Below are 24060 nucleotides of genomic sequence, written 5' to 3'. Positions count from 1 at the left end.
AGCAATGAAGTGAAGCTCAAATATCATTACATGCTTGGTTCGGGCCAGTGGGTCTGGGAATAGCATGTTGATGATGATGACGACCTGGGTCTAGTGACAATGAAGCCTTTAACCATGTTGTAGCTCCAACTACACGTCGCATTGGAAAATAAAGTAAGAAGAACCTTGCCTCTGCTCTGCCGTAGCTTCTCCACCTCTTCCAGCATTCTCTGAATCTCCCTCAGCATTTAGGCTAATACAGCATTCATATATTCAAATGGAGCCAGTGTGTGAGCAATGATGTGATGAGCTGTGACTGAGGAGGAGAGAGAATGACGATGATGATGATGTGGACAAAGGTCTGGCTCTACTGAGCACGCTCCAGCTGCTGCAACGAGCAGAGGAGGGAGGGGAGGAGTCCCTACAGATTCAACCTCTGCTATATGAGAGCAGTGACTCACCACTGCCGCTTCACACTCTATGTGCTGTGGAGTGGCTGGCTGGGACCCAGCCTTGCTTCTGTACACACTAGGTGGGTTTCGAACTATCCACCTGTTTTTATGCGCATTTTCAATTTGCTCATTAAAAACCAGAATGAAAATACTGCTAAATTCGAATGGGGGAAAAAATCGAAACGTCTCAAAAAGTTTTTACGCTTGAAGGAGGGAGGTGGAAAAGTTGGTGTATCGATAAAAAGGTAAATGCGATTTAGTGCAGTGGAAACGGATTAAGCGAATTGTGCGTTGTCTGGTTAACCAAACCCTGAGGTAACCAAACTCCATTCAAAATCCACTCAGTTATATTGCCTTGCAAGTTAACATCCCGACCAGGAAACCTGAGGAAAGCTAGTTAGGACTCAGCACTAGGATCACGTCACTACACGTCAGCATACACTAAATATTTGTAAAGTTAAATACGCAGCACATATTTAGGCACAATTTGAATTAAAGGATCACGCCAACATTTTGGGAGATTCGCCTATTTGCCGTATTCCCGATAGTAAGACGAGAAGATGTGGCTGCGTGCAATTAAAGTAGCCGTTTTTGGAAAAGCCCATAAATCATAGCATTGTTTTCACTCAATGTGAACATTTTGGATAACCGATATTAACATTGTGTTACTTTGCTCATCGGACCGATCGAGCGATACACTAAAAAATTACGAAGATACCGATACGATTGCCGATACATCGTGCATCCCTAGTCTGGTGCCTTGAAACATTCACAATCTTTAGCGTACACTAAACACATATGACCATACGCATGCATGATCGCACAAGCACAGGAACACACACTGACAATGTTACACACTTGCTAGCGCACTCAGACACACACACACACAGACACACACACACACACACACACTCAGACACACACACACACACACACACACACACCTCTTCTATATTTAATAGGAACAAGCCTACGGAGGCTGGGGAGGGAAGGAGGCAGCAGCAGTGATGCTCCAGAACTGTGCTGCCGACTGACCCCAGAGGGGCTGCAGTTTGGCAGGATGATGCTGGAGCTAGCCCCACCTCCCCTCGCCTCCACCTCCTCCCCATGACTAATGCCTGGCCTGTCATCCACAGTCTCACTGAGCAGCTCCACACACAAGACAAGACACACAATATGTCCCTTCTTCTCACATGCTTGTCCTCCATCAACTCGTCGTGACCTCTATTGTCTTACCTAAGACGTGCCATGTGGTCACTGCCTGATACTGTTACTCTCATCTCATCCCTATGGATCATCACGACGTGGAGGGAGAGAAGACAGACTGTGGAGGCTGTAATATGGCCCCATAATGTCACACAGTCCTATGGGGACATTGTAGCTGGAACCTGAGCCCCAGTCTGTGTGGAATCTAGCCACTTGTAAACTCCGGGAAAAGGGATAAAACCCAGTAGAATGTGCATGGATGGATGGATGGAATGGAGGTGAGCAGAGATGCTCAGGGTGGAGCAGCTTTGATGCCAGGATCAAATGGGTGCTTGATGCTTCTGAGGAGTTGGTGTGAGCTGTGTAGGTTGGTGTGATGGAGGAGGGGGTTTGCAGCACATGTCATGGATCTAGATAGCAAGGTAGATGCCTAGGTGCACCGCGCCTGTGTGGGTGTGTGCATGCGTTAGGGCTGGGCAATTCACCGAAAATGTAAAAAAAAAAAAAAAGACATTTAGAACTAACCGACTTAATTTTGCTCATGTCGGCTAATACTTTCCCCAATGCGTGCGTTCATGAATGTTAATGAATGAAAATTTAATATTACATTGTGTTCAGTCACGTGCCTCCCCGCGCCCAACTAACGTTAGTCCGCGGTCAGGCGTTCACTCATGCTGTCGCATTGTGTTCAGATCTTAGCTAGGTGTAAACGCAATCCCTACAACGTGACAACAAATTCCTTCTGTGATTCCTCTCTGGACTTTCCTCTCGCTCCACTGTGTCGAGCCACGCGACACAGCGAGATGCAGAATGTCCGATGAGTCCGTTTCAAAACAAAAGCCATGCCAATGAACAAAACACGTGCCGTTTTATTTTGAAAGCCTGTCCTACACATCCTCCAGTCACCAGTGCTGACTGAGGAGGAAGATGACACGGAGCGGACTCAAACCTATATGTATAAACATATTTACAGTACAGACATTGTCATAGAAGAGGCAGTGTTTCAAAAAAACGTATAATAGAATAATCGTTCATTAATCATAATCAAGGTACAAGTTTGAAATAATCGTGATACTGATTTGAAATCATAACACCCAGCCCTAGTGTGTGTGTTTGTGAGAGTGTGTGTGCGCGTGAGCGAGAGAGAGAAATGAGTAGGAAGTGGAACAGTCTTTCTGTTAGGGAGAGGCACATCGTGCTGGTTGATTTCCAGAGGGCCCAGGTAAAGTGCTAGTTTGGAATCATAGAGAACTAACAAAAGCACAATGCTGAATTATCATTTACTGTAATAATTACAATACATCCGTCCATGTAAACACATCAGAGGCCTTCAGATGAAACACAGCACAGATATACTTAGAAATCTCATAACAGAGTCAGGAACAGGGAGCAGGCAGCCGCGTCACACCAAGAGCACCAAACCTACATTTATCCAATTCACCACTGGGTGGAATGAAACCGTGGCAGTGGCCACGCCGCAGAGACAAGGAGGAGACCGACGCTGCAGAACAACAACAACAACAAGCTAAAAACATTGAGGAACAGACGTAAATGGCGAGAGGGCAGCGCGCGCGGGGGGCAGCGTGTTTGTTTGTCTGCAGCACAGATGGCTAATAGTCTCGCTCCAGCCCAACAAAAGGCTTCAGCATCATTTGTCAAAGCGTACAGCTACCAGATGCCCTCAAACAAACCCCTTCCTGAAAGAGCACACCGCATTCACACAAACACGCCCCGATGAAGAGGCAGTGCTTGTGTGACTCGCACGCCAACAACGGAACATTTGAGTGGTCCCCTTGGGTTCTAATCTCCTCCAATCAGATCACATGACAGGCCTCTGCTTTACCCCCCCCTGGCATGGCCCACGGGGCGGAGCCCAAAACACAAACAAATTACCTCCGGGAAAATCTATAAGCACTAACTCTATCTATAGAGTCAAGACTAGCTGTACACGGAGACTAGGTGTCCAATAAAGGGTCTTCAAAAGTGAGTATATAGACCATTGCTAGTTCTAGCAATTAATTCTCTAGCTAGGGTCTAACGCCTTAATCTTCACCTTTTTCACAAGGGCAGAGAAGCATTTGAACAGTAGAAAGCGAGTCGGCAGCGAGGCTGTCAGTGGGGTCCAAGGCTTTAACAATGGGGAATAATTGAGTGTCCACACTACAAGAGATTGATTGCCTCTTGGTTATGGGGCCTGGCCTGCCCCTGGAGAGTGATTGACAGCTCATTAGCCAGATGGTGGCACTAAGGGAGGGCTGGAGAGCCGGCATGATTGGTTGGCGTGGGCCGTGACCAGCATGCTTTGCAGCAGCGATGTCTTCCCATTGGCTGGTGCAACAGTCAAATGAGAGGTTCCATCTCTAGTCAAAGGCTGGAGGGGCGGGGTGAGGGTGAGACATGCTGGGCGGGATGGGGGGATAGATGAGGATAAATCGAGGGAGTGGACCCGTCCGTCCGACCAAGAGAGGCAGAGAGCAGAAGTGGCTGCATCTGATCTCACACTCAGAAACAAACAAACAAACAAACCTAATCAAACGTTCAATTCACCTTCTCCCTCATACAAATACCCAAATTATTATTCTATTTCAGTTTTTCCTCCCATTTTCTCCTCATTGTACTTGGCCAATGCCCCCTGCTGTCCCGGTCGTTGCTCCACCCCTTCTGCCGATCCTGGGAGAGTTGTAGACGAGCACATGCTTCCTCTGACACGTGTGCAGTTGCCAGCCCCTTCTTTTCACCTGACAGAGGGGATCACACTACCCTACCCGCCCCCACCCCCTCAGTTTCCCCCCCCCCTGAACAGGCGCCCTGACCGACCAGAGAGAGGAGGCGCTAGTGCAGTGACCAGGACTCATACCCCACTGGCTTCCCACCCGCAGACACGGCCAAATGTGTAGGAACGTCTGGCCAAGCCGGGAAGTATCGCTGCCGGGAATTGAACCTGGGTCTCCGCAGTGGTAGGTGAGTGCTTTTACCTCTACACTGCCCAGACGCCCCACAAATACCCAAACTGAAGCGGAAATTAAATAGCAAAATATATAAGCTTGCACAAAAATAGGAAAGCACAGTGCCAGTGGTCACTGCATACATACAGTGTAGCTGTAACAACCCCTCACAAAAAACAAAGCCCCGCTGTCTTGTGAACCATGTCCATGCATTTTTCATGTGGCTCGGCTCCCCTCCTTCATTCCTGCTCTAAAGGCTAAGTTTAACATTGTCAAATGAACAAGCCACAAGCAGCAGCATCCTAGTAGCCACGCCCTCTAACACCAACCTCCCTTTAGTTTTGGGCCCATGTCAATATCTTCTCTACTTGACCAGGATTGCTCCCTAGTGGAAGATTTCTAAAGCAAAGCCATAACACTGAGTTGTGAGTGTGTCGAGGGCAGAGTCAAACAGCCCTATTCTTCTGATCCCAAAGACAGTGTGGCAGATCACATGCTGCACAGCCAGTGCAAGCAGAGGATGTCACGTACATTACAAGCCCACCATGTGCTGGTTAATGAGCTCTTGGGATAGATTTGAGGAGGCCAAGAACAAAGTGCAGCCACACAACACTCCTGAATGTGGCTGTGGGATTTGTATGGGAGGCTGTGTTATCAGAGACTGAACAATAATGGAAGACGGCAGCATGTGAGAGAGGGACCCCACAAGGTGATGAGCCAGGGCCGTTTCTCAATACCAAGAATGCGTTCTTGTTCTTGTGTTCTCGGGGAGAATGTTCTTGCTAGTCGTTCTTGGAAGAATTAACTTGCTAGGTCACAAGCACACATGACGCTGTTGGCAGTTTGAGACGATGCGTTCTTGAGGGTATTGCGCAATACCAGCGCAGAGGCCGCCTGCAGTACTACACCAATAAAAAGCTCAGCTGATGTAGATGCAGCCAATTGTGCTCTGGAGCTTTTTTGCCATTTTTCGCCATAAACGTTCGTAAAGTGGCACTTATTGAACCCTACTACCCTGCTTGTAGGCATCAAAAGTCATCAGAAATGAATTTAGTGATGAAATAAAACTTTAAATTGTAAAAAAACTTCCGGGAGCTTATGGCGTCTTCTCTGCTGCGTTCTGCCTCCGCTTATGCCGAAATGAATGCTGGGATACGTGCCTTGCCAAGTTGACACAAGTCACCAACCAGAGCATCCTCGGTAAAGTGGGCATGTCAAGAACACATCTGGGAATTTTAAGCGTTCTTGGCAAAATGTGAACTTTGCATTGGAACAGTACTTAGGGGTGGGGGAAAAAATCGATTCACCTAAGTATCGCGATTTTTAATGTCACGATTTTTTGGATCGATCTTTTATTCCAGAATCGATAATCGCAAATTTAAAAAAAAAAAAAAAAAAAAAATTTGGGTGCTTGCAGTCAGGCCACTCACTGAACAGCAGGCCAGGCGCCGCCTACTGGTTTACTAGTGGTTTTATTACTTTATTAGTTAGTCTGAAGTAATAATTACACTTCAGGGTTAAAGTGGGTGCATCTCATTGTAAAATTGGACTTCAAACGGCCCAAATCTGGCTTCAAACGGCCCAAATTTCACGCGCGTTGGCCCATATCGGCCTGGCCTGCTTGGTATCTAATGCCCGGCCTGAATTATGATCCCAGTCCGCCCCTGTTTTTAACTATATCGCCCAGCCCTACTCATGATATATAATATACAGTCTCTAGTGTATGATTCAACTTTTCCCATGTTCTAAACCTGAGCTGACTCTGGGAGGAGCCAGGCCTGAGCTGACTCTGGGAGGAGCCAGGCCTGAGCTGACTGTGGGAGGAGCCAGGCCTGAGCTGACTCTGGGAGGAGCCAGACCTGAGCTGACTCTGGGAGGAGCCAGGCCTGAGCTGACTGTGGGAGGAGCCAGGCCTGAGCTGACTCTGGGAGGAGCCAGACCTGAGCTGACTCTGGGAGGCGGGCACAGACCTGAGCTGACTGTGGGAGGAGCCAGGACTCTGGGTGGAGCCAGGCCTGCGCTGACTCTGGGAGGAGCCAGACCTGAGCTGACTCTGGGAGGAGCCAGGCCTGAGCTGACTCTGGGAGGAGCCAGGACTCTGGGTGGAGCCAGGCCTGAGCTGACTGTGGGAGGCGGGCACAGACCTGAGTCACCCAGCCACAACCATGCTGACTGACAGACTGAAAACCACATCAGACAAGGCCTGGCAGTGAAACAGAGCATGGGGTGGAATAGGCCTGGATGAGGGCCAGAAAGCAACGTCTGCATCACCCAACCCACTGACTGTTCTACACTGACATCACCCAACCTACTGACTGTTCTACACTGACATCATCACCCAACCTACTGACTGTTCTACACTGACATCACCCAACACACTGACTGTTCTACACTGACATCACCCAACCCACTGACTGTTCTACACTGACATCACCCAACCTACTGACTGTTCTACACTGACATCACCCAACCTACTGACTGTTCTACACTGACATCACCCAACCCACTGACTGACTGTTCTACACTGACATCACCCAACCTACTGACTGTTCTACACTGACATCACCCAACCTACTGACTGTTCTACACTGACATCACCCAACCTACTGACTGTTCTACACTGACATCACCCAACCCACTGACTGTTCTACACTGACATCACCCAACCCACTGACTGTTCTACACTGACATCACCAACTCACTGACTGTTCTACACTGACATCACCCAACCTACTGACTGTTCTACACTGACATCACCCAACCTACTGACTGTTCTACACTGACATCACCCAACCCACTGACTGTTCTACACTGACATCACCCAACCCACTGACTGACTGTTCTACACTGACATCACCCAACCCACTGACTGTTCTACACTGACATCACCCAACCCACTGACTGTTCTACACTGACATCACCCAACACACTGACTGACTGTTCTACACTGACATCACCCAACACACTGACTGTTCTACACTGACATCAGCCAACACACTGACTGACTGTTCTACACTGACATCACCCAACACACTGACTGTTCTACACTGACATCACCCAACCCACTGACTGTTCTACACTGACATCACCCAAAACACTCTCCACTCTACACTAGGGCTGGCACGGATCAGAAAACCCACGGTTCGGATCGCGTGACAGATTTTGAGCGACGAATCACGCATTTTTTGGATCAGCAAAAAAAAAAAAAAAAAAAAAAATCTCAGATTTTTTCTCTCAAAATTAGATTTTCGATTTCGATTTGATTTTTTAATACTATTATACCTCTAACGATTTGTTGCCCTGCACAGCTCAAAAAAAATCTCATAAGTGATACAATTTATGCTTTTACTCTGAAGGCAGAACAACCCAACTTCCTGTTTTAGCGTGGCGCTGCTATGCCTAACTTCCTGGCTGTTGCTTGCTAACCTGCAGTCACTTGACACAGGTACAGACAGGGTGAGTCTGGAAACATAACGTTGCAGCTACTTAACAGCTACTCGGTGGCCCCACGTGTTGTTTTGTTGTTATGGGTCTTAAGCCAACATTTCACCGTCCGGTCGGTGTGTGTGTGTGTGTGTGTGTGTGTGTGTGTGAACGTGTGGTGGCTCTCGTTATATCTTGCAACACGCTGCTCGCATTCCTGTGCTTTTTCGGAGGTGTTGAAATAAGTTTGTTGCGCTGCGGTCTTTAGTAGCCAGATTTGACAGGGAAGCCAAAATGCTCCCATACAGCTGATTTAAATGATGCGGGAAGCTTTTCCAATTCAGCTGCTTGTCGGCTCGTACTTGTGCTCGCCATGATGATGCCAGTCTGTGTCTGGCTGCGCTGTAGGCGTTCTCATAAACTAGCGTTAAACGTTAAATGCAACGAAAAAGAGGGGGGGGGGGGGCTCTGTGGACCACGGAAGTTCCGAACCGCGTTCCGAACCGTGGGGGCTGATCCGTACGGATCACGGATTATCCGTGATCCGTGCCAGCCCTACTCTACACTGAGGCAGTGGGATGGGGAAAAAGAGGAGAGTGGGAAGAGGGGAAAATGGGAGGATTAGATGTTTGGCTCTGAATTGCACGGGATCCAAAATGCTATGCAAACCTCTATAAATAGGACACAATATTATAGTATTTCAATTTCACAATGGACTGAATGCATTGTGCATTTTTAAAAGAGGCGGTATTATTTAGATTTTACCATCATTAACAGATGTATCTGCATATAACGTATCAGCAACGGCAATAACATTTCAAAATAAATATATGATCAAAACTAAACTATCGTGATTCGCAAAATATACACAAATTAATACAACATCCAATATTGTGGCTATACTGCCATTGTTTTTGCAGAAGCTTGACGGAGTAATCAAGAGGCGAGGAGAACGGGGACTGACTGAACTGGGTTTGCAAATAACAAAAGCGAAAGCAAGAAGAGGAGGAAGAAACGGCGTGGGAGCGAGCGCAGAAGAGAGGTCTATGAGGAGGCTCCTCATGCTTCAAACGTATGCTGATGAGTCAGGGAGCAGGCCTTGTGATGTGATGGAGACTGATCTGTCAAGATCTGCTCACAGCACAGGAATCAGCCGCTCTCTCCGGGATGGGCCATGCCTGAGTGTATTTAGAGTGCTGTGTGTGTGTGTGTGTGTGTGTGTGTGTGTGTGTGTGTGTGTGTGGGTGTGTGTGTGTGAGGAGAAAGGAGCGGAGCGTCAGAAGGAAGCAAATGTGTCATCCTTGACAATATCCACCCTTTCCTAACTTTGAAATGCTCAGCAAGAGCCAACGACTGCCTTCTCTCTCATCCTCGTCTTCTCCATCATCACAAGCCGTAAGGGGGTTGGGTTCTTCTTATCGAGGGGTTAGGCTTCCTCTGATCATCTGAGATGATCTATAAAAACCAGAGATGAGGGGGTCTAGTTCAGTCGCCTCTCTAATCACGCCCCATTCGCCTTTAATCAAAGTGACAGACTTCTTCAAAGCAACCACCACCGTAAAACTCTGTCACACCCCCCCCCACACACACACACACACACACACACACACACACATTTTTTTTCTCACATCCAATTTCCATTCAACGTAAGTTAATGGCTCTGGGTTAACTTCCTGGCAGATTTTTTTTTTTTTTTTTTACAGGTGGTGGTGGTGTGTGTGGGTTGCAGCAGCACCTCTTCCTTGGGCTAGTAAATAACAGTGAGAACCTCTTCCTCGGGCTAGTAAATAACAGTGAGAACCTCTTCCTCGGGCTAGTAAATAACAGTGAGAACCTCTTCCTCGGGCTAGTAAATAACAGTGAGAACCTCTTCCTCGGGCTAGTAAATAACAGTGAGAACCTCTTCCTCGGGCTAGTAAATAACAGTGAGAACCTCTTCCTCGGGCTAGTAAATAACAGTGAGAACCTCTTCCTCAGGCTAGTAAATAACAGTGAGAACCTCTTCCTCGGGCTAGTAAATAACAGTGAGAACCTCTTCCTCGGGCTAGTAAATAACAGTGAGAACCTCTTCCTCAGGCTAGTAAATAACAGTGAGAACCTCTTCCTCAGGCTAGTAAATAACAGTGAGAACCTCTTCCTCAGGCTAGTAAATAACAGTGAGAACCTCTTCCTCGGGCTAGTAAATAACAGTGAGAACCTCTTCCTCGGGCTAGTAAATAACAGTGAGAACCTCTTCCTCGGGCTAGTAAATAACAGTGAGAACCTCTTCCTCGGGCTAGTAAATAACAGTGAGAACCTCTTCCTCGGGCTAGTAAATAACAGTGAGAACCTCTTCCTCGGGCTAGTAAATAACAGTGAGAACCTCTTCCTCGGGCTAGTAAATAACAGTGAGAACCTCTTCCTCAGGCTAGTAAATAACAGTGAGAACCTCTTCCTCGGGCTAGGAAATAACAGTGAGAACCTCTTCCTCGGGCTAGTAAATAACAGTGAGAACCTCTTCCTCGGGCTAGGAAATAACAGTGAGAACCTCTTCCTCGGGCTAGGAAATAACAGTGAGAACCTCTTCCTCGGGCTAGTAAATAACAGTGAGAACCTCTTCCTGGGGCTAGTAAATAACAGTAAGAACCGGGTCGAAGGCTAAAACTGAGGAGTCCATCCTGCTAATGGAGGAGCACACAGAGCACACAAAATAAATAACCATGACCTTCATGAATATTCATGGCATCTCTCATCTCCTTAGCCATTCAGAAACTATAAATTATGAATAGGCCAGGAGTTGGGATGGGGAGAATAAACTGAACTGTAAAGGAGGGGGGAGGAGAGAAGGAGAGAAGGGGGGGGGGGGGGGGGGGCTTCCATTTATGTTCTGTGCTGCATGTTTCTGGCCAATCTGGTGGAACGTAAAGCTCAATGAAGAGAGGAAACATCAGAAAGCTGATCAAAACCACTCCAATGCTCCCTTACCATCGCGTCATTTAAAGACACACACAAACACAATCCATGGATACGTGAATAGATTAAGAGGTGGAAGCCAGTGGTCTACGGTGCATATATCATATAGCCTGTCCTGGGTTCAAATCCAGTGTGGCACCTTTGCCACCACATGTAATACCTCTCCCTCTCTAATCTTTCCTGTGTCTCTTCAGACTTCACTACACAAAATAAAATAAAATAAACTAATAAAAACGATCTTAAAAAAGAAAAGAAAAAGAGATCAAACTAAAGAACCAGGAGATGGAAGGGGGAAGTAAGTAGCCCAGAACAATTACAGTTCCTCCTCTGCAATTACGACGCGGAAACTGATTTCTCTTACATGAGGTGTACAGTCAGTAACTACCCAGAATCCCCTCCGGCTACAAGGTGGCATGGCCGATCCAAATGGCTCTGCTAACTGACGGGCCGGCCCCTGAACATCAGGCGCACCTCAACCAGAACAGGACATAATGAAACCCAGAAGCACAAAAGAAGTGGGCAGCATCATGCCGGCGTCATTAGCCTATCATTTAGCGCTCATTACCACAGCCAAGGACACAACGCTGTTGTGCCTTTGTTTATTCTCACTATCTCCCTCAGTGGACCATCTCACCCTGCTCCATTTGCTTTCATTGTTCTGTCCACGGGGCATTTTGTGCCATATCAAAATGGCACTTAGAATTTAGGTATAGTTTGCATTTGTGTACAGAGGACAATTAGACCCGTTTCACCGCATTTTGTGACAAAAAGGCAGGGTAAACACAGGTGCAAGCAAAACAGTAATGGGGGTTTCCAACTTCCAAGCATGGAAGTTGGAAACCCTCAGTGTGCTGCTTGCACCTGTGTTTACCCTGCCTTTTCGACACAAAATGGCCCCTGTGAAAAGGGTCTATAATGCGTTCCGACTCGAGGCATGAAGGAATCACGACAACATCAAATGTGACTCCAAACTTAATCCATAAACAGCTGACACTAGTGCACAGTTCCAATGAACACAGTGGTCCCAGGCCAATACAGCATTTCAACTAGGAACAACATGTTTAAAAAAAAAAAAAAAAAAAAAAAAAAAAAAAGTAATCACGATTACAACTGCTGCACAGCTCACTAACCTACATCTGGACAGGAGACATGCCAAGCCACACTGGGCTGCGTCGTCATCACTAGTAAAAAAACGGATAAATCTGGCGTTTATTCTGCCATTTGTACGGGCCCCACCTGGGATTTTGGGCTTGTGCATGCAGAGCAGGTGACAGATTTGCCGGCGATGCTCCTGCACATTGACTGGGAATTGATTTTAGCTGGAGGCAGCGAGGATGACAGCTTGCAGGGAGGTGGTTGAGGACAGACTCGAGAAAAAGAGGGAGGATGAGGAAAAAGGAGGTGGTGGAAGAGAGCAAAATCAACATAAAGGTAGAAAGAGAGAGAGCCAAACGCACTGTTTCTATCCTTCACTGAGTGAAAAATGTCCTTCATAACCCCCGCTATCCAGGGGGATGCATCTCTGCTAAGAAAAAAACACGCTTGCTATGTGTTTGCCACTGTTGAAGCCCTGTGATGCTATTAAGACTGATATGTGGCAAGCTGCAGTGGTAATATTAGCACCACCCAATGCGACTGACATCTCCTCAAACGATTGTTCCCACACACACACAGTGAGGAGGACAGATGCAGGATTTCTGCGCGGCGCGCACGCCTACTCCAAGGTGAATGTTCAGATAAGCAGGACGTCATGAAAAAAGCCTTCTTGGCCAGCTGGCTCATCATCATCATCATCATCATTTTTGGACACAAACCAAGACAGCGTTCAGGACAACGCACTGCTCTGTGCTACAGGAGCAGTATGCTATCTGCTCTGTGCTACAGGAGCAGTATGCTATCTGCTCTGCATGTCACAAGAGAGATGGACAATCTCAATGCAGGGGGTGTGAGCTACAATAACAAGTCTCCTACCAACTCCCACAGCCACCCCCCCCCCCCTGCTGCAACCTCTCACTGTGCTCTTTAGCCATTTGCTACTTTCTCCGTCTCTATTAGTCATTCCTTTTTCAGAGCACAATTTAAGGCTAAACTAAATCGCACAAATGTTTTCAGGCGATGTCTGCCTTACCGCACTTGTAATATAAATGAACGAAAACAGACACTCTTCTTTCTCCTTTCATTAGGGGAACCGCCGGCCAAAATATAAAAATATGTCAATGTGAAGGTAATTGCAATATCTATTAAATCACTTAGTATCAGATACAGTGACTATTACACTGACTGCAGTGAAAGTCTTCCTTCACTTGCAAGGCCACAGGTGCATTGCAATGTGGTGGTGTTCTTGAGAGGAACTAACCTTGAGGATTTATACCAGCTAGCAGGCTCAAAACCGGTGCGCTCGGTGTTCGTGCAGCAGTGTGCCACAAAGTACGCGCGAGGTGCAGAGAGATGGCTGGGGCATGGTACAACGACAAGCTATTATCCACCATATTGCCACGGTGTTCCTCTCAGCACGCTAGAGTCACCAAGAGTTTTGAGTCAAAGACAAATCTTGGGTGGAAGTCTGGCTTGTTGCTGCCAACGCAACGGTCATGGAGTGTCGTGTCCTTGCCTGCGATGGAAATAAAAGTCATCATCACTTACACAACACTACCTCACTATTCATCCAATCCACCAGGGGGGGTCGGTGGTGGAATCACAGAGAGATGTCATATCAGGTTGACCTATGCTTGATTAAGCTTCTGTCTTGCTTTGCTCGCCTGCTGTAGTACGCACACACACACACATTTGAACTGGCTTCGAGAAAGCAGGCTCCATTGATTACATTCCAGCCAGGCAGCTATCAAGATCGGAATCGCTGAAAATATTGATGGGGGAACATCCCCGTGATCACTCCACAAATGACTAGAACGTTTCAGATACACTACTCCGACTCCTGGAGATAGGGGGTATGAGATATAGACCCATGTTGAATATTTGACCTTGAGCAAAGACAAGGATCGCCCTTATATTCAGGTTGCTTGCCTCTGTCACATGCTGACAAATTTGCCTATCTCCATTTCTTTGTCCTGTTTGCATAACACACAGTTAGATAATCCCATGAATCATAATGAAAAACAAGACAGTAGTGTTTGGTTGGCAGAGACGGTGCTGAAACAGTGAGGCTTTCAAAACAGAGCAGAGTACAGACGGGACTCGGGACAATGAACCTGAATTCCTCTAACTAGCCACAGAGCTAGCACAAAGACAGAAAGGACCTGTGTGCCTGATTCATCAGGGGACGCTCAGTGGCAAGTGCCAAAGCTACGCCCTGCACTAAGCAACAGCTGAGGGTATCCACAAGCTGACAGCATATCTATAACGCACATCCATCAACATTAAGTATTTAATACGGGAAACTTATGCCATGCACATGAAGTATATTGCCTTTCTCTGTGGCAAATTGTATGAAATTATAGTTTGGGCTCATTTCGAAATGCATATTATTACCATCTCAAAATGTTACCAGGTGACCCTTACTGATTTATCCGCCAAATATACATTGTACCTGCATTTGGCATTAAGCATTTGGCAAGTGTTCATTTTGTGCCCTGATAGTCCAGTTTCTGTCTTACATTCTGCCGGACAGGAATTCACCCAAAGGTCCGTCACAGAAATAAGAATGATCAGGTGCATTGTGGTAAAGGGCTCAATTCTCTGAGCCACCTTATTCCCTTCACGCTCCTGGGATTGCTGCAAAACCTGGCCTGTGGATTACTTTTGGAAGACGTGCAGGCTTCAAAGGATGGGCAGATAAATTACTTTGGAAAGAAGACTCAGACTGTGGGGCAAAAAGCAAAGTTAATCATGGCGATGTAGCGAAGGAGAGTGTGAGCGCTGCGTTAAAATCCAAAGCTTGTCACAACAAAACTGTATAAACAGACGGGTCATCGACCATCCTGCGTGAGTTATTTGCTTTGACAAGCCCCAAACATTCTCAGTAGGGCCAAATGTAGCCGCCGGGCTATCATGGTTCTGGACATTCTGCTCACAGTCCCTCCTCCCACCAATCGATCTTGCCAGCAGTAACAATCCCCGACATGGCAGATACACGGATGGGGACAATTTCTTCCAGTAGGCTAAAATAGAGAACATCTACTATTCAGACCATTGAATGAAATGGTGCTGAGGAACATAGGTGGGAGAGCAAGCAGAGAGAAAGCAAGCCAGCATTTGGTATACTCATCTGAACTCTACTTATCATGTCGGTGCAGGGGGGGTGGAGGGGGTGTTACGATCAACTCACCAATGCTGTCCATCCCGCATCATGCTGAAGCACCTATTTCATCACAACGAAATAAAAATGTATGACACATGTAAGATGTGCTGGGATTGCCAGTGACAAAAAAAAATCAAGTAATCTAATAAATTTACAGTGTAAAAAACCACAATGGAGATTATAAATCTTATAAATATTCATATCATGGAACGAAACAAAAAAGACAAGTGCAAATTTGTCCCCCCAAAAAAGCAAAAAAAAAAGGGGGGGGGGGTCAGCAAAAGTACTTGAAGTAAGTCAGTTTTATTTAAAAATCGAATTTGCAACACAGCACTATGAGGTTTCGGCACAGTGTAATAAACACCGCTATTTGGTGCTGTGGGCCGAGGGTGTGGGATGACGCCCCAGCATCTCAACTCGTGAGCGATGCCGGGGAAACACCAACCTGGAGTGTCCAGGAGAGGACCGATTGCGTCGGCCCAGTGTGTGTGTGTGTGTGTGTGTGTGTGTGTGTGTGCGGGGACACAATGGGCGAATTTGGTCGGGTAGCCAGTGGCCACGACTCACTTCAAACCCAAGTTTAGCCATCCAGCTAACGTGAACTGGCTCACAGCGCCAAAAGGAGTTAAATACGATTAGCTAACGTTAGAAAAGCGAGAGACATCCGCGAGAGATTGTTACAGAACTTGCAAACAGTAACGACAGTCTCCGCAGTTGCACAAGCAGAGTCTAGCTAGCTAACGTTACCGGTAACTTGCTAGCTACTGACGTTACTGCAAAACCGTTTCAGCAAGACTGTAAATGTGGTCAGCCAGTTCAGTGGGTTGTGCTTCACGTGGGTTGTCATTTGCACTCCAAATTCTGCGTCTGTCTGTGCCATATTTCATGTTTTGTTTAACTGTTTCTGAAGCTAACGTTTACAGTTCCTGTGTTTTTACCTTTCGTCTCCTGGTCTCAGCAGTGCCACTCCACACAAAGCATTGGTATATGACTCGAAGATTTTGTTTCCAATTGTCCACCTTATAACCGTTCACATGGGGGCACCCGGCCGGACTCATGACAGATGCGACATTCAGTTTGGATTGGTAGTTGATAATGAAATGTCTCCTGGAAAATTGAGTTAGCTAGCTAGCTAGCAGCACGAACTATCTGTCCAGAAATGGTTTCCGTTTGGAAATGGGACAGGCGATGTATATCCAAAATGCGCTTCGGGCATCTGACAAACACGCTCTTTGATTAATTAGCTATACATTTGTTCATATAGCGACCGAAGACAATTATCACTTGATTAAAAAGCTCTATTCCCGTTGCTGTTTTGACAGTTGCCTTTTCATATAACGCTAGCTCCACTTCCACTCTCACGATTTGTTAGCTTTCTTTCTGTAGCTAGCCTGCTAACACTGAACCACGGGCTTCACAAAGCCCGCCCAACGTGCACCGTGATTTGCCAACACAAAGAAGTTACGTCACCACGTTCATTTCAGGGTGCTTTGGGTGCGCGTGTTTTGCAACATAGCGTCTTCCGTATGGTTGGATGTGTGCATTTCACACATTTCACACGATGACGTTGCCCTAACAACGAAACACCTCCCACTCAGGATAGAACTGGAATATAAAACGGATCTACTGTTGAAGCCAACCCTCTCTGCAGCAGGTATGTTGTTGTGAATGGTGCAAAGCTGTGCTTTTTCTGAAATAGGCGTCGGTGCCAAGAGAAACAGCGTTGTTATTGCCCGTACCGTATGTCAATCAGGCCTGATTGCTATTTTCGTGTACCGCCCTTCCACTGTCCCGTACAAGTGTATAATACCCATGTATACAGTAGACCCATTTTAAGCCTGGAAGTTAGTTCAGGAAATTAAACGTGAAGAATGTAAACGAAATGTTTTCATTTTTGCACAAGCAAAGTATTACTTTTCTTGCGCTTGTTTGAGATTATAGCGTTAAATGGTCAAATATGTCATCCCCTTAGCTTCAGTAGTATAATCAATTAAAGCCTACCACCTAGTGGTTATCCATTGTATATTACTGAGTACACCTATCACAACTACCTCCACCCACACTACCAGTAGAAGTACCATCATCATCATATCATCACTGAACCAAGCTGACTTCGAGCTAATGAGTCTCTGGCATGCTTAGAGCTTTATAACTGTCTACTTGAGCAGCAGGTTATTGTTTTCAGAAAGCATGTTTTGCATGCATAATCTAAAAAAAAAGTCTGTTTGCATGCCAGTCTATTTTACCGTTTACAATATATTTATAAGTCAGATATAATAAATCAATCAATCAATCAATCAATCAATCAATAAAGAGTTATGGCACAGAATGGCTCAGGTGGTTGTGAGTTTGTGAACTCTAGCGATAACAAATATGTATCCAATGATTTGCATAATCTTGCATTCTTGCTTCCAACTAGATTAAACCCATACAGATTATGTGATAAAACTTTTAAGATTTTTAATTAAACTATATACAGATATGCAAATGAATTAGCAGAGAATGGTGGTTCAAGTAGATTCCAGATTGGTGGCAAAAGATTGTCTTGGACATAAGACCACCTGGGACTCTCAAATTTGTCCAACCTGTCATACTGAATCACAAGTTTGTGACCTGCCCGTGGTGAGAAAGATGGTGTGATCGAGTCCTGGTGGTGAGTCACGTGATACTGATGCAACGCTATGTAATGTATGCTGCTGGCTAGTCTATGCAAAGTAGAAGGTTAAAAGAAGGTTAAAAGGCATTATTTAAGCCAAGCCGATTGTATCCCCCCCTCCTCCCCCACACTTTTCCCTAATGTGTGCAGCCTGCATGGCGTGTGGTCAAGACAAGGCTTTTTGGGGTGAGTCAGGCATTCATTCAGTCAGGAATGGATAACGGTGATGATGTCATCAATGATGATGTCATCAGCGATGATGTCATCAGTGCCAAACTTGGGCTGTTGAAAGATGCCTTGAATGGGCTTGAGTTGCATGAGGTCGCCTGGTTGTTGCTACATGACACATGTGATACTGGGCTGAACTTGTCCTTGTTGAGAAACATCAATCAATCAATCAATCAATCAATCAATCAATCAATCAATCAATCAATCAATCAATCAATCAATCAATGTTTATTTGTATAGCACTTTTTAGTGCATGTATTTTTTATTTTATTTTATTTTTATTTTACCTTTATTTATACAGGGAAAGGCCCTTGAGAGCGAACTCTCATTTACAAGAGCGCCCTGTTACAAAGAACACATACAGAAATGTACAGACAGAGATGATAAAACAGTTTAGATAAAACAAGTGCACTCTTCACATACAGTGCTTTCGAGCAGTACTTTAAATGATTCCAGGGAGATCAGTTGCTCCAATTTTAAAGTGTCCTGGAGCCGATTCCATCCATCTGGTGCATAAAAAGAAAATGCAGTCTTACCTTGCTCAGATCTCACTCGCGGGACTGACAGTCTAATGTGAGATCGTGAGCGTGTCTGATAATTTGTATTAACCTGATTTAGAAGTGAACACAAATACAAAGGAAGTTGTCCAATCATAGCCTTGTAAATAAACAAGAGACAATGTTGCTTTCGTCTAGATGACAGGGAGGGCCAGTTCACCTTATCATACAAAATACAATGATGCGTTAAATAACCGTCACCTGTTATAAAGCGCAGAGCGCTGTGGTACACAGCATCAAGGGGTTTCAAGATGGTAGGTGGGGCATGCATATACACAACATCCTCATAATCCAGGACAGACAATAATAGAGACTGTACAATTGCTCTTCTGGTACAGAGAGAAAAACAAGATCTGTTTCTGTATAGAAAACCAATTTTCCTCCTTAATTTCTTTGTTAGATGGTCAATGTGAACGCGAAAAGAAAGTTTCGCATCCAACCAAATACCAAGATATTTATAGGAAGAAACACAATCAATTGGCTCGTTCTGCACTGTGCGGATACTCAGATTTTCATTACTAGTAGAGGTTCTAGAGAACATCAGCCATTTTGTTTTCTTGGCATTTAAGACCAATTTCATGTCAGACAGGGCCTGCTGAAGATGGTCAAAGGCAGTCTGAAGCCTTGTGACTGCCTGTGCAGGTGTCGCTCCAGTACAGTACACAACTGTGTCGTCAGCATAAAAATGTACATTACAGTGCTCAGAAGGAAAGAAAATATTATTAATATAAATAGTGAATAATGTGGGACCGTAAATTGATCCTTGGGGGACCCCCTTACCTATACTCAAAGACCCAGATCGTGTGTCACCAACACCAACTGTTTGTCTCCTCCCAGACAGGTAACTGGAAAACCACCTGACTGAGAGGTTGTCCAGCCCGATGGAGCACAGTTTTTTCAGTAAAATGTTGTGATCCACTGTATCGAATGCCTTTGAGAGGTCTATGAAAAGAGCCGCACAGTGCTGACGGTCATCAAGGCTTTTCAATACATTATTTACTACAAGGGATGTGGCGGTAACAGTGCTGTGTCTCGGTCTGAACCCTGATTGGTGTGATTGAAGGATATTGTATGTATCTAAAAATAAACGGAGTTGCTCATTTGCTAAAATTTCAAGGACTTTGGCCAGGCAGCACAGCTTGGAGATAGGCCGGTAATTGTTTAGATCGTATAGTAGGACCTACTTCAGAGACAATAAAAAAAAACAGACCGGCAGGATCAATCTGGGTGGGGGAAGTGGAAAAAGCAGCACTTGCCCCCTCCCTCATTACCACCACTGAGGTGCCCTTGAGCAAGGCCCTTAACCCCAACCACTCCAGTGGAGCTGATCTGTGCCTGTGGCCAGCAGATCAGACTGTGGTCTGTGGTTGTACTGGTCAGCTTCCACGTGTGAATGTGTGTGTGAATGTGAACAGGGCGCTCCTGAAAAAGAGAGCATTGCATATAAATAAAGGTTAAAAAATGATTAAATAAAACAAGGAACATCATTTTAAACCCATTCTAAATCAATAGGCACATGCAGTGCAGTGTTTTTAGTTTTAAAGGGCGTAACAGAACAGAATTTGATAGGATGCATGGCTGTGTGGTGACTAGAATTCATTCAGTGTTATAGTTTCACAAGGTTTTCACTTGGGGGCAGTACAGGTCCACTTACGTTATCTGAACAAGCTGAGTTTCCAGCTCAGAAGGAAACGTGTTGCTGTCATTATTTATAGTAAAATAATGTGTTGCTTGCATGATGAGTGCTGATATTTTTGCACTTAAATGGGATCATTTCCCCATTTGAATTAAAAAAATGTATAAGTCTGATCGAGTGCACCTGGGCCCTCTGTACTCCTTGGCTTTAAAAACTACCATTCAGTGTCTCTCTCCTCCTCGCATGGACCTTTTTGTTCTGTTCTTTTGATGTAGTTTGATGTTGTCCAGTTACTTTCTCTTAACCTAAATCATTTGTTTTAACTTTTACTTTGGCGAGTGACTCCTGCCTTTTTGTTGTTACTCGCTGGAGTCGGGTTGTAACACACTAGAACTGAGTCATTAGTAATTGGTCTGGTGTGTGATGTTCATCTGTTTGTCACTCACAGCCAGCCCAGCCCTTGTCTCCTTTGAGCTCATGTTCACAGATCCGTCCAATGTTAAAGACCCCTTAAAGTCATGTTTCAAGATGTATATAAAATACTCTACTTTGAATAATAATGTGTGTCTGATGGTTTTTCCCCACAAAAAGCTTAAATTATCTTGTTAAAATCCTTAAAATGACCTCCCCCGACCCCTACTTCTGCCTCATTAAAAAATCCAAAACAACCAATCAGGGTGGTCTAGATAGAACCTAACTAGCCAATCACAGCATACACAGGATTTCAACACATTCTCACTCCCAACTCGTGACAAAGTGACGACAAGAAGGGTTCCTGACCGATCTGCAGTATAGGACAAATTGCGAGTGAGAATGTGTTGGGGCTTTAACTGCTGAATACTGGACAGTGATTGGCTCCAGGATTCGTGATGTCACAAATCATGCTTATTGAAAACCACCTTTTCAGTGAGCTCACAGAAACTTTCCACTTTCAGCAGATGATTGTGGAAACAGCGTTCTAGTGTCAAACTCAGCACAGACATCATTCTGCACAGTGAAGTGCAGACATCCAACTAAGGAACAAGAAGAAAAACAGATTTTTGACTTTAAGTATTTCTCAGATTTCCTACACACAGTTGTATGAGTCCCAGTTTAGTCTGTCAAACATTCAACAATTTTTTTTATTATTCTTTTATTTTTTATTTTTTTAACATGATGCAATGAATGTAATAATGTAAAAGTCGGGCAAGTGGCTTTGGGCTGTCCATGCAGAAACTGTGCTTTTGTTGAAGTAATCTGGGATTTGCACACTCACAAGTGGCTTCAATGGGCTGATATCTTTATGGTGTTTGCACTGAAGTAACACAGCCAGATGGGGGCGATATTGTTTTCACAAACCGCACATCCGTGCAGTTTGTGGACACAATACCACCCCGCCTGGCAGAGTCAGGTTAGAAATTAGGCACCTCAGTGCAATAGACCCTTTTCACGGGGGGCATTTTGTGCCGAAAGGGCAGGATAAACACAGGTGCAAGCAAACCACTAATGGTTGAGTTTCCCAACAAAGAAGCTTCTTAAGAGTTAAGAAGCTTCTTAAGGAGTTAAGAAGGCTCCAAAGAAGTGTTTCCCAAACGCCTTCTTAACAGAAGAGAAAAATAAAAAAAATAGAAGGCTCTTAAGAAGCATCTTAACTGGAGCTGTCCACCATCTCGATGTGAGAGGTCCTCTGCGGCCCATTAGTCCTCTGAGCCCACCTGAGTCCTCTGAGCCCACCAGTGGGCCACGACTCAGTGGTTGAGAAACACTGTTGTAGAATAACCTAATCATGGTCCCCTTAAACTTTATTAAACATTATTTATTTCAGACATGGACTCCAGTTCAAATTGCTTTATATACACAGCATACAACAAAACAGAGAAACACTACAGAATTTAAGCGACCTTGGGTTCTGTGAAAGGTGCTATATATATCCACATAACATTATAAAAGGAATCCATTCTGATTAGAGGAATATAGCCTACGGTAAAACATTTAAAACACAAGTAACCATACATAGAGGGGAGATTTTCAAGTGTTCCCCAATTTTAAACACTAAAGGGTGCATGAAAGAAAGGAAAAAGGGAAAAACACAAGAGGAACAGTGGACACAAGTATCTCCTTTTGCCTGACGCGGCTGGATCTGCCAGTGTTTTGTCATTAAGAAGGTGTTAAGAATGCCCCAGACCCTTCTTACAAAACCTTCTTAACGAAAGATCATCTTAGCACTAAGAAGCTTTTGGGAAACGCAGCCTTCTTAACGGAAGATAATTGGAAGATAATTTTAGGCTAAGAAGCAATCGGGAAACAGGTTGGCTTCGTTGGCTTCTTACGGGAGCCTTAAGAAGGGTCAAAGAAGCTTCTTAGCGCTAAGAAGCTTTTGGGAAACGCATGCCTTCGTAAAGAAGCAATTGGGAAACGCGTTTGCTTCTTAAGGGGGCCTTAAGAAGGGTTAAATTAGCTTCTTAGCGCAAAGAAGCTTTTGGGAAACCCAGCCAATGAGGGTTTCCAACTTCCAATGATTGGAATTTGGAAACCCTCATTAGTGTGTTGCTTGCACCTGTGTTTATTCTGCATTTTCGGCACAAAATGGCCCCCGTGAAATGGGTCTATTACATTAAGCACGTATGAGTAATTGGGTAGACATTTTCAAAGTCTCTCTCAAAGCTAGGTCTAGGTGGTCTCACTTGCAAAAGAGGTTTCAACCTCAATGTGACTTCCTGGTTAAATAAAGGTTAAAAAAAATAGCTCAAGCGGTCAACCTATGTCGATTATTTATTACATTCATAGAGTAGCAAACCGAAATGAAGAGTAAGACGGTGAAGGAAGGAGAACATGATAAATCTGTTACTGCCTCCCAAAAGTTAAAATCAAACTTATCAAAACAAAGCTTTTTAAATCAATAACTCCCTGTTCATGCATGACGGCAGTTTGGCACAATGGGTGAAAGAATTGTTGCTTCAGACTCAGAGGACATCCGTTTGTCTATTTGAACAAGTACACGCTGTAACTGACGCACTGTACTGTAATTGACAAAGCTTCCTAACTGCTGTCCAAACAGAAGAATGAAGGTGTTTTGAGTCTATTCATCATGTTTATTTTTACCTTTAATTATAGCGGTGTCTCACTGCAAGTATGCGCTGTAACTGACGTGCTGTACTGTAAGTGACAAAGCTTAGTTAAAAAATAGTATGTGTTAACTACTGCTGTCCAAACAGAAGAACGAAGGTGTTTTGAGCCTATTCATCATGTGTTTTTTAACCTTTATAGGGGAGTCTCACTGAGAGCAATGCTTTTTTTCAGGAGCGCCCTGTTCACATTCACACACATTCACACCTGGAAGCTGACCAGTTCAACCACAGTCTGATCTGCTGTCCACTGAGCAGCTGGGGTTAAGGCAGGGGTGCCCAAATTATTTCCCATGAAGGGCCAAAACTCAATCTGGGTGGAGGGCCGAGGGCCAAAAATAAAAGTTGTGGAATTACATTAAAATGTATAGTTTTATAGAAAATTAACATTCTAAATCTAAAATAACATTTCAATATAATAATCTACTTTTTATCTGTTTGGTAATTGTAATAATTTGCAATTGGTTATATATATTTAAAAAAGCATCTGCATTTGTGGGGAGTTTAAACATTTAATCAGTAAACACCCAGTTAAAAACAGTTGTATTTTCCACCTTTGTAATCAAGAGAGAAATTTGACTTGATTCACAACTTGAAAAATCCTCAAGGTACTTTGAAAATCAGTTTCGTAGTGGCGACGTATATTGTACTCTTTCAAAACAGC

General features: G+C 44.9%; 1 protein-coding gene across 2 annotated transcripts in view; it reads right to left on the bottom strand.

Moving 5' to 3' along the window:
• The window catches only part of usp22 (ubiquitin specific peptidase 22), a 43439-nt gene extending 26931 nt beyond the window's left edge, over window positions 1–16508 (bottom strand). The window contains exons 1-2 of one of the 2 annotated variants that reach the window (XM_083648869.1): window positions 16154–16508; window positions 15243–15275 (exon numbers count right to left, since the gene is read on the bottom strand). In XM_083648869.1, the coding sequence (XP_083504995.1) occupies window positions 15243–15275; window positions 16154–16273 (153 nt within the window). In that variant the 5' untranslated portion in view covers window positions 16274–16508. The remainder of the gene's footprint in view (window positions 1–15242; window positions 15276–16153) is intronic. The other variant, XM_083648870.1, reaches the window with a different exon arrangement.
• Window positions 16509–24060: the final 7552 nt, after the last annotated feature.

The sequence above is a fragment of the Poromitra crassiceps genome (genome assembly GCF_964638095.1).
Source record: "Poromitra crassiceps genome assembly, chromosome: 13".
NCBI classification, from domain to species: domain Eukaryota; kingdom Metazoa; phylum Chordata; class Actinopteri; order Beryciformes; family Melamphaidae; genus Poromitra; species Poromitra crassiceps.
The sequence above is the reverse complement of the archived record's forward strand: the minus strand, read 5'-3'. Positions and strand labels throughout refer to the sequence as shown.